Here is an 11,900-nt window from a genome sequence, read left to right as displayed (position 1 = left end):
CCTCGATTTACATTACCAGTTCAGTTCTGATGTGATTACTTCAGTGTTGATCAGGAAAATGTATGTGATAATGTACTGAGCTGTGTTACAGATGCTGTGTATCCGAAGTCACCTTGGATTTCGGGGACCAGTGTAATTAAAAGCATTTATAAAAGTATACTTTAGATTTAAAGCACTACAAAAACGATAATTAAAGGGAACCTGTCACCAGGTTTTTCCATTATGAGCTGTGGCCACCATCAGTAGGCCCTTAAATACAGCATTCCAGAATACTGTATATAAGAGCCCACGCTGCACTGTATAACGTAAAAATAATCTTTATTATACTCACCTAAGGGGCAGTCTGGCGTCTCCTCCATCTTGTGCAGTCGACCGTCCTCCTTCGCAACTCCATGTCTATAACGTGTCTTGTGTCATGCACACAGAGGACTCTTCTGCACTCCTGTGCAAGCACACTTTGATATGCCCAGCTGAGGACAGATCAAAGTATAGTAGTGCGCATGCACAAGCGGTCTTTGGCCTTTCCTCGCGCCTGCGCATTACAATACTTTGTTGTGCCCTCAGAAGGGCTGATCAAAGTGCACCTGCATCGGACCAGACCACCCCCTAGGTGAGTATAATAAAAATGTTTTTTACATTATACAGAGCGGCCTGGGCTCTTATATACAGTATTCTAGAATGCTGTATATAAGGACTCACTGATGGTGGCCGCAGCTCATAAGGGATAAACCTGGTGACAGGTTCCCTTTAACAGCCATAGATCTAATCCTAGTTCTACCATTACTTACATTATGATTGTAAATATATTAAAGACTTCTCTCTACTCTTCATGTAGCAGATCTGAAGTGTCATTTCCTTCACCTGCTCTTAGGCCCTGTGCTCACTAGGAAATTACTTTTTCTTAAGAAAATCTGCACCCTTTGGCAAAATACTGCACCTGCGTTTTTGCCGCGGGTTGGTCCCTGCGGTTTTGTACCATTATCTATGGCAAAAACCGCAAGTACCTGGAAAAAAGAAGTGCTATGCTACTTCTTTTTGCTGCAGAAATTCTGCAGCAAAAACCTGTAGGTAAAAAAAATGCAGTGTAGTGCGCACAGCATTTTGTTTTTCTCATATATTTTGCTGGGGAAGGACTGCAGGAAGGTTATGAACATTTTCTGCACCTTTTCTGCAGCAAAAACTGCTGCAAATCCGCGGCAAAAAAAACGCAGTGTGCGCACAGGGCCAAATAGAGGATGCATTAAAGGGTAAAACGCAAATGGTGAGTAGGATCACTGACATTAGTCATGTGCCATAAAGAATCTTTTACTTTATTTAGAATTTATCTAAGGCGGTGTGCGCACAGTGCGTTTTTCATGCAGATTTGGTGCAGATTGTAGCTAAAATCTGCTTCATGCCAGCAAAGTAAATGACAATTCTGAAGTGCTATGCATGTTATTGTTTTCTTGTAGATTTGGTGCAGACAATCATCTGCTGCTTGTCTATTGTTGGTGCATTCTTGCCTGCTTTTTATAGCCTTTCCACCCATTGACTTCATTAAGAAAAACACATGCATTTTTTCGTGCGTTTTTCCTGCCAGAAGGTGCAGATTTGATGGAGAAAATGTCTGCATCAAATCTGCAACGTGCGCACATAGCCTAAGGGAATCTGTCAAGATTAACCCTCCTATATGGATATACAGATCACAGAAAGATGAATAAATGATACCTTGATATCTGCGATCTGATGTTTTATTCCAGAGAAATCCATATGGTTCTTATACAGTATGTAATGAGCTGTAAAGATCTATGGGCCGGACACAGATCTGCGTTAACCATGTAATGACTGACCCTTTGCTCTTCTGATCTCACTGCAGAGCTGTATGTGATTACAGCTCACACAGTACAGCAGAGCTGATCTTTGTCTCATTACAAAAACATTTCCAGACGCAGTTATCCTCTCACACAATTTAGTGGTGGAGCCAATTTTCATCTTCCTGACAAGGCCTAATTTTTTAAATCTGACCAGTGTCACTTTCTGTGGCAATAACTCTGGAACGCTTCAACGAATCCCAGTGATTCTAAGGGGTACTTTGCACACTACGACATCGCAAGCCGATGCTGCGATGCCGAGCGCGATAGTCCCCGCCCCCGTCGCAGCTGCGATATCTTGTGATAGCTGCCGTAGCGAATATTATCGCTACGGCAGCTTCACATGCACTCACCTGTCGTGCGACGTCGCTCTGGCCGGCGACCCGCCTCCTTATTAAGGGGGCGGGTCGTGCGGCGTCACTGCAACGTCACACGGCAGGCGGCCAATAGGAGCGGAGATGAGCGGGATGTAAACATCCCGCCCACCTCCTTCCTTCCGCATTGCAGCCGGGACACAGGTAAGGTGGTGTTCCTCGCTCCTGCGACTTCACACACAGCGATGTGTGCTGCCGCAGGAGCAAGGAACAACATCGGACCGCCGCGTCAGCGTAATTATGGAATTCGCCGACGCTACACCGATGATACGATTACGACGATTTTGCACTCGTTAATCGTATCATCTAGGATTTACACACTACGATGTCGAGAGCGACGCAGGAAGTGCGTCACTTTCGACATGACCCCACCGACATCGCACCTGCGATGTCGTAGTGTGCAAAGTACCCCTAAGGCTATGTTCACATTTTGCATTTTTGCATCTTTTTTTTTTTTTAAAGGTTTTATGCAAGTACATGGTAATAAAAGGTTGCTTTTTCCAGTACCAGCAAAACCTATGAGATTCCAGATCTCATGCACACAGACACACCTGTTCCTTTTTTTTTTTTTTCTCCAGACCGAAAATGAAAACTGCTGCGTTTTTCCAAAGTTTTTGAACAAAGTAGCGTGTCAATTCTTTCAGCGTTTTTGAAGCTTTTTTTCACCATTAAAAGCGTAAACAAAACCAGCCGCAGTTTTTGGTACATTTTTTGCTTCTTTTTTGGTGAGTAAAACACTTTTTTTTTTTTTTTTACACATGTAGTGTAGATAAATGACACGCCAAAACGCAGCAAAAACAACAAAACACAGCTTTTCTTACTAACAGATATAGTTTTGCTGAAGACAAAAGCAGCAAAAATGCATTGTGTGAACACAGCCTAAAGGGCCATTTACACGCTGCGACATCGCTAACGATATATCGTCGGTGTCACGGTGTTTGTGACGCACATCCGGCGTTGTTAGCAACATCGCAGTGTGTGACACCTAGGAGCGACCTTAAACGCAAAAGAGACCAAAATCGTTTTTCTGTGAGAGGTCGTTTATTTATGAAAAATCGTTGTCTGGTCAATAGCGATGTTGTTCCTCATTCCTGCGGCAGCACACATCACTGTGTGTGACACTGCAGGAGCGACAAACATCTCCTTACCTCCGTCCACCGGCAATGAGGAAAGAAGGAGGTGGGCGGCATGTTCCGGCCACTCATCTCCGCCCCTCCTCTGCTATTGGACGGCTGCCGTGTGACGTCACACGAACCACCCCCTTAGAAAGGGGGCAGTTCGCCGGCAACAGTGACGTTGCAGGGAAGGTAAGTATGTATGACAGGTGTTAGCGATGGAAAAACGCGCCTTTGACCGAAAAAAACGCGTTAAAAAACGCATGAGTTTTTGCTGCTTTGTCGGTAAGTTTTTGCCCGTGCGTTTTTTCACTATATTCAATGGAAAAAAGCAGGGAAAACATAGAAAAGAAGTGACATGCTACTTATTTTTTTTCTGCACCCAAAACTGCAGGCAAAAAAGAAGCAACGTGCGCACAGCATTTCTGAATTCTCATAGACTTTGCTAGGAAAGGATAATATAGATGCTGTAAGCAACAAACTGCACCCAAAACTGCACCAAAACGCAGCAAAAACTGCACTGTGTACACAGTGCTTATGACTGTTTTTTTGATGACACTTTCTACTTTATCTTAGTGGTAAATTTAGGTCGATATTTCTTGCATTTATTTGTGAAAATATAAGAATTTTAGCGAAAATGTCAGAATTTTCAAACTTTCAATTTTTAGATCCGGTAATCAGATAGTCATGCTGTACAAAATAATCAAATAACATTTCCCATATGTCTACTTTACATCTGCATTGATTCTCTAATATTTTATTTTATTATGATGTTAGAAGGGTTAAAAATTTAGCAACAATTTCTCATTTTTGGAGGAAATTTACAATACATTACGTCAGGGACCTATTCAGATGTAAATGGCCTTTGAGGTGCCTAGATCTTAGAAACTCCCCACAGTGATATCGTCAAATACTTCAAAATTTTATTTTAAAATTTTAAAATGTTGCTTTAGCCTTAATATTTTCACTCTTACAGTAGATAGCATGACAAAATGGACCCACACAATTTGTTACCCAGATTCTTCTGAGCGAGATGATACCCCTCGTGTGGTTAGAAACCTCTGTTTTCACAAGCCGGGTTCAATAGGGAAGAAGCACCATTTGATTTTGGAACACAAATTTAGCTGAATTAGATTGCGGGCACCATTTCGCATTTGCAGGGATCCTAAGGTTCCTTAACAGCAAAAACCCCCCACAAGTGACCCCATTTTGGAAACTACACTCCTCAAGGATTTTATCCAGGGATATAGTGAACATTTTAAACCCACAAGTACTATATAGAATTTGAGAACATTAGGTCGTCATATTGAAATTTTTCATTCATTTCACAAAAATGTTATTTTAGCCCCAAATATTTCACTTCCGCAAAAGGCAACACCAAAAAGTGGACCCCACAGTTTGTTACCCCCTGTTTTGTGAGAGTGGCAATAACCAAAATGTAGTCAAAATATTCTGTTTGGACAAACGTGAGGGCTCGGAACGGAAGGAACAATATTTGAAATTTGTTACCCAAATTTGGATGAAATAGATTTTGGGCACCATGTCGCATTTGCAGAGCCCCTAAGCTACAAAAACATAATCAGAAACCTCCATAAATAACCCCATTTTGGAAAAAAGATCCCTGAAGGAATTCATGTTGGGGTGTGTTGAGCATTTTGAACCCATAGGCGTTTCACAGAACTTTTTAAAATGTGGATATGAAAATGATAATTACAGTGGTACCTTGCTTAACGAGAACAATCCGTTCTGTGAGTGTGCTTGTTAATCAAGTTACTCGTTCAGCAGAGCAAGATTACCCATATGAAATCATTGTAATGCAGACAATTCGTTCAACAATGTGTTAAATGTCCCATCCTGGTCCCCTATTCTATCATTCCACACATGCACAAACGCACACAAACATGTACAAACACACACAAACTCACACAAACACACACAATCACACATGCACACGAACATATTATATGCTCACCTTACCTTCCGTTCCATCACCGGTCTCCTGGGACTTGCTGTTCTCCGGTGCGGGCCGTGTATCAGGTAACCATAACGACGAGGGCGGAACTTCCTGCCAGAGCGCTGACATCAAAGGCAGAGCCGCTTGCCTCTGATTGGCCAGCGCGCTGCCTTTGACAAGCGGTGACAGGAACCAGGAAGTTCCTGCTTTGTTGCTATGGATGCCAATGCCTGGAGTGGAGTGGCGCACTACAGGACCCAGGAGGCCGGCGATGAAACGGAAGGTACAGATATTAAATGCTCACCTTACCTTCCGTTCCACCGCCGGCCTCATGGTACTTGTAGTTCGCCGCAATGTACCCGGGAACTACAAGAACCATGAGCCCGGCGGTGGAACGAAAGGTAAGGTGAGCATAATACTGTATGTGCGTGCGTGTGTGTTTGTGCGTACATGTGTGTGTTTGTGTGGACTGCAAGTGCGGGTTAGAGCACAGTGGATGTACGGAACCGGAAGTGTGTGCGGTGAGGATTTCGCTCGTACAGCAAGGCTTTCTCATAAAGCGGGTTACAAATTTACAGAAAGCTTTGCTTGTTAAGCGAAATTCTCGTTAAGTGGGTTACTCGTTAAGCGAGGTACCACTGTACGTTTTTTTCCTGCTAAAATGCCATTTTTGCCCAAGATTTGTAATTTTGACAATGGATAATAGGAGAAAATGGACCCCATAATTTGTTACGCAATTCCTCTGGAACACAGTGATACCCTACATATAGTCAAAAACGAATGTTTGAAAAAGTGGCAAAACTTGGAAAGCAGACAGCATTATTTAAAATTTGGATCGCAAATTTGGACATTGATTTTCCTCAATTCATGGGCAGTTATTTTGCGCCTTTTTTGCCCAACACGCTTCTTGCGACCCTGTTGGCTATTTGCCATGAAACCCTTGATTGTTCGGTGATCACGCTGCAAAAGTTTGGCAATTCCAAGACTGCTGCATCCCTCTGCAAGACATCTCACAATTTTGGACTTTTCAGAGCCCGTCAAATCTCTCTTCTGACCCATTTTGCCAAAGGAAAGGCAGTTGCCTAATAATTAAGCACACCTTTATATAGGGTATTGATGTCATTACACCGCACCCCTCCTCATTACAGAGATGCACATCAACTGATTTACTTAATTGGTAGTTGGCTCTCAAGCCTATACAGCTTGGAGTAGGACAACAGGTATAAAAGTATCATGTGATCAAAATACTCATTTGCCTAATAATTCTGCACACAGTGTAATATAAAATGAGGTTGTCGTGACTAGGACATGTTATTATATATTTTTTTTTTTGCCTTCATCAGTAAGGAACAAAGTATTAGTTGAGATTTACCTGAAGTGCCGATGTGAATTGGATCGTACTGACGAAGGCCAGGGATGTTCCACGTGCAAAGTTGAATCTAATAGTGTCCACAAAGTGTGAAATATCTATCTTTATGTCGACAAACACATACAGCATTCGCATTCCATGAGTGGCATCAATGGGAACTGAAGGATAAAAAGTCAAGTGTTAGATGTAGAAACAGTTCTTACATAATGATATTTAACAGGAATCAGTCACCAGATTTTTGCTACTCCAGAGCAGCATGATGTAGAGGCAGAATCCTGATTCCAGTAATGTATCAGTTACTGAGCTGAGTGCTGCAGGTTTGCTAAAATCACAATCTTTCTGCTGCAGATCTACCAGTTCTCTGAATGTTGAGATCTGTATGACCCTAGCTCACACCACTGATTGGCAGCTTTGCGTGTACACTGTGCATTGGCAGAAAGCTGCCAAACAATGGAAGCGGGGTTACACAGAGCTCATGAAGATGGTGGACGACATGGCAACAGAATTACTAATCCTAAAATAATAATCTCCTGCTCATAAAACACTGATTTTTATTGAAACAGCAAAAAAACACAGTCTGGTAAGTAACACGTTGCAAGAATCAGCATCTCTGCCCCTAAATCATACTGCTCTCAGATTAGGTGACAAAAACATGGTGATAGATCCCCTTTCAAGAAACCTTGCATAGATAGTCAACATGCAAATTTTACAAATGCAAGCTAGGCCTCATGTTAGAAAAAAATTACATTAAACAAAACAAAAATATGGAAATGTTAATATATTATTTCTATTGTTTCAAATATATGGTAGAAAATATATATAATTTTTACCCTTATCTCAAATAAAGCACAAAAGGACAAAAAATTCAAGTGACATTTATTATAGAGCCTCACTAACAAAAGCTCTAATCACTGTGTGTAGTTGCTCTTTGTAACATAAGAGTGTGTATATGTACCGTATATATATTAGTATATATACTGTATATATATGTGTGCGTGTATATATACAGTATATATATCTCGTGTACATATGAATTAATTAGTAGGCAATCAGGAAGTCATATGGGCGCTGCAGAAAACTTAATTCTTTTCTGTGGGTCTTCACATATCAGAGAGCCTTGGGCACCCATGACCATATTGCCGATTAACTGGTAGTCCTTCCTTGGACTTCAGATAGTAGGTTCCACCCACCACATATTGAGAATATTCCCGAAAACTTGCTGTTTTGGAGATTCTTGGACATGTCACATAGTCATAATTAGAGATGAGCAACCCATGGAAGTTTGGGTTCGGCCGGACTTAAAAGTTCTGTTCTGGACCCGAACTTGACCCAAACCTCATTGGAAATTACTGATTGGGGAGTTTGGCTCTCCGCACACACAGTGTCAGCCATAAACATAGTACTTCTAGGGGAGGAAGGTAGGGAGGAGTTTTTTTTATTTCTTTTCTTTACACACTACATTTGATAATGCCGATTTTACCCTAAAGCGGGCTTTCCATGCTGCGACATCGCTAGCCGATGCTAGCGATGCCAAGCGTGATAGCACCCGCCCCTATCGTTATGCCAATATGTGGAGATCGCTGCCGTAGCGAACATTATCGCTACGGCAGCGTCACACATACTTACCTGCTCGGTGACGTCGCTGTGACCGGCGAACCACCTCCTTTCTAAGGGGGCGGTTCGCTCGGCGTCACAGCGACATCACTAAGCGGCCGCCCAATCAAAGCGAACATCCCGCCCACCTTCTTCCTTCCTCATTGCTGGCGTGTGGCAGGTAAGGAGAGGTTCCTTGTTCCTGCGGCGTCACACGTAGCGATGTGTGCTGCCGCAGGGACGAGGATCAACTTCGCCGCAGCGATAATTGGGAGAGGACCCCCATGTCAACGAGGAGCGATTTTGGACGTTTTTGCAACGATCCAAAATCGCTCCTAGGAGTCACACACAACGAGATCGCTACAGCGGCTGAATGTGCGTCACAAATTCCATGACCCCAACGAAAACGCTGTAGTAATCTCGTAGTGTGTAAAGCCACTCTTAGTGTGAGCCATTTAAACACTGGGCCGAGCAGCAGATATACCCGAGCACAACGATGCTAGCTCTAGTGGTCTGCGTATGTAAGTCTACTTTCACACTTGCGTTGAACGGCGTCCGTTGCTATCCGCTGCCTTGAGGAATTACGGTAACCGTTGCAGGAAACCGTTTTCTTCCTCATAGACTTCTATTAGCTACGGATAGTAATGGATGGCCTTGTGTTGCATGCATCAGCCGATGCTGCGTTGCATTCGCCTGGCGGATGGAACGCTGCATGTAGCGTTTTTCTGTGCTTGGCGGAGTGTCAAAAAAACGCAACCTGCAGGATTCCGTCGGCGTCTGTTGTTTATATAATGGACGCCTATGGTGGCAGATTCCATTAGAATCCGTCATTTGACGGATTCTGTTAACGCAACCATCTTTACACAACTGCGCATGCCCAGATGTGTAAAGTCAAGAAAAAAAAAACTATAACGGATTGCGTTATTTTGTTCGATCCGTTGTGCCACTATATGCAACGCATCCGTTGCATCTGTCACACAACGCAATGCAACGGATGGCGTTCAACGCAAGTGTGAAAGTAGCCTAAAGCACCCGAACTCCAAACACTGATTTTTTTTTGTAAAGTCTGTGCTTGGTACGAACACCGAACCTCGAGTTTGCTTATCTCTAATCATAATTTGTCCTTTGTCAAAATTGCTGACTTCCTCACCCTTTTCCACTTTTCCAGTTGAATGCCACTTTAGGGTACTTTCACACTTGCGTTCAGCGCAGTCCGACACTATGGAGAATAGCGCAGTCTGTTAACGCACTGCGCTATTCTCCATAGACTTGTATGGACGACGCACTGTAACGCAAGTGTCAGCGTTGCATCCGCTGGACGACGCAACGTCGTTATTTTGACGCTGCGTCGGGCGGAAGGAACGCAGCATGTAAGGTTTTTTTGAGCAGCGCAATCCGTAGAATTTCACTGCGCATGCTCTTTTTTTTTATTTTTTAATCACATAAACTTTATTTTGTCTCTCAGTGGCCGAACGTTCAGCTGAGCGCCCGGCCGCCGGCATGTGAGAGCGCTCAGCTGAGCGCCCGGCCGCCGGCATGTGAGCGCTCAGCTGAGCGCCCTGTAGCCGGCATGTGAGCGCTCAACTGAGCGCCCCAATAGCCGGCACAGGAGCGCTCAGCTGAGCGCCCGGCAGCTGGCTTTTGAGAGCGATCAGCTGAGCGCCCGGCCGCCGGCATGTGAGCGCTCAGCTGAGCGCCCTGTAGCCAGCATGTGAGCGCTCAGCCAGCTGAGTGCCCGGCAGCTGGCTTTTGAGAGCGATCAGCTGAGCGCCCGGCAGCCGGCATGTGAGTGCTCAGCTGAGCGCCTGGCAGCCGGCATGTGAGCGCTCAGCTGAGCGCCCAGCAGTCGGCTTTTGAGAGCGATCAGCTGAGCGCCCGGCCGCCGGCTTTAGAGAGCGATCAGCTGAGCGCCCGGCCACCGGGTGATCAGCTGATCATTCACAATAGTCTGCTGCCGGTAAAACGGTAAAGAAGAAAAAAAAAAACGCTTTCCGTTGTTTTGTACGATTCGTTGCATCCGTTGTGCCATTATATGCAACGAAATGCAACGGATGCCGTTCAATGCAAGTGTGAAACTAGCCTTAGCCCACCCAGTGATCAGTAGCATTGTAACAAGGTAATATTTGGTGTTGACATCATCTCTCAATAGCTTTCATATTATGTCTGATAATGTACATTTATCCCCTATAATCACAGACGCAATAGCTAAAAATAGGGTAAATTTGGGGCAATTACTAGTTGGTGGAGAAGTCATGATATTAGAATATTAGGCAAATATAACATTCTACAGAGCTCCAGTCTCCCCACAGGTTAATATGGTGCTGAAACGCACAGCTTATACGAGTCTGTACTACCTTATCTGCTGCATTAATGTAATTGGCAAAACTATTACTTAATAGTAATGGACTATTAGAGCTCAAACCAGAAATAAAAAGACAATTGAATAATGGCCAAATTGTAGCAGAATGTCTCCGCTCACATTGATTGTGCACGATCCTTTCTTGGAATGCTCAGCACAGCAGTTATCTATCTAATAGGCTCATTACAGGTAGTTATACAAACGCCTGCAAATCCATATAATATTCCGAGCACCAAAATACAGCAGTTTTTCCCCCAATTCTCCTAATAATGCTGCTGCCAGGAAAAAATATATTGGCAGCGATCAAGTCACTATTGTCATTGGTGGGACGACGCAGAGGTGCTGGAATTCCTGTCCTAGAATGAAAAGCATTGTGTAATAGACAGGGAAAGTGTGACTGATGTTATCTGAGCCTTTTCAGTAAAAAAAATAAATAAATTGTTCCTGAATTTAACAGAATATGCTATCCATGATCACAGAACTGTCAGAAGTCAGTTTTTTGTACTGCAAATGAAAAAATGAAAAAAAGTTTATTCTTTTCACCACATACCGTAGTTTGGTGTTACATAATAGCTATCTGTCATAAAACTGAACAAATAATTGAGATATTTCACAGATTATTCTGCCCACTCCCCCAACCTACTATTTCCCCATTAAATCTTTAAGTGTTTGAGGGGTTTTTTTTACAACTGCAAAGTCAAGCTTTCATAGAGAAAACACAGATGGTTCAGTATACTAAAATAATATTATATACCACCTCCACCCTATATTCAAGCTGTGTCCACCTTCCTTTATAGCTGTATCCTTTCTGCCCAGACATTAAGGTTTTAACCCAAATAGAGGAATTTCAAGTAAGGGTCCCAGTATATAAGAGACCACCTTGTCATTGGTTACTGGGCTCACATGCATTGGCCAATACATGAGCTAAGAATCTATTTTTTCAAATATTTCTATAGCTGGAGTGCAATACCAGAGTTCCCTTATTCATTTTTAAAATTCCAGAGTGCAGCTGTATGTCTTTATGGGGTTATATTGCATGTACAGCTAGCACGTGTTCACACCTATTGGAAGTGTGGGTCAGTCTTTTTGATATATTTGTAGTGCATTTTTTTTCTTACTTGGCACTAAGACCTATAATCAGGCTGCATCCACCCTCCTTTATAGCTGGATCCTTTATGCCCAGACATGTAGGTTTTTAACCCAGATAGAGGCATTTCAACTTAGGGTCCCAGTTTATAAGAGATCACCTTGTCATTGGTGACTGAGCTCACATGCATTGGCCAATA

The 11,900-nt window shown here is 43.3% G+C and overlaps 1 protein-coding gene across 1 annotated transcript in view; it reads right to left on the bottom strand.

Annotated features, from left to right (window-relative positions):
- Positions 1 to 11,900, bottom strand: part of DPH1 (diphthamide biosynthesis 1) — a 410,699-nt gene that overhangs the window by 127,837 nt on the left and 270,962 nt on the right. Inside the window, exon 5 of the mRNA XM_075335338.1 lies at positions 6,666 to 6,820. Within this exon, the coding sequence (XP_075191453.1) occupies positions 6,666 to 6,820 (155 nt within the window). The remainder of the gene's footprint in view (positions 1 to 6,665; positions 6,821 to 11,900) is intronic.

The sequence above is a fragment of the Anomaloglossus baeobatrachus genome, chromosome 2 (genome assembly GCF_048569485.1).
Source record: "Anomaloglossus baeobatrachus isolate aAnoBae1 chromosome 2, aAnoBae1.hap1, whole genome shotgun sequence".
Classification (NCBI taxonomy): domain Eukaryota; kingdom Metazoa; phylum Chordata; class Amphibia; order Anura; family Aromobatidae; genus Anomaloglossus; species Anomaloglossus baeobatrachus.
This window is presented reverse-complemented; position numbering and strand designations above follow the sequence as displayed.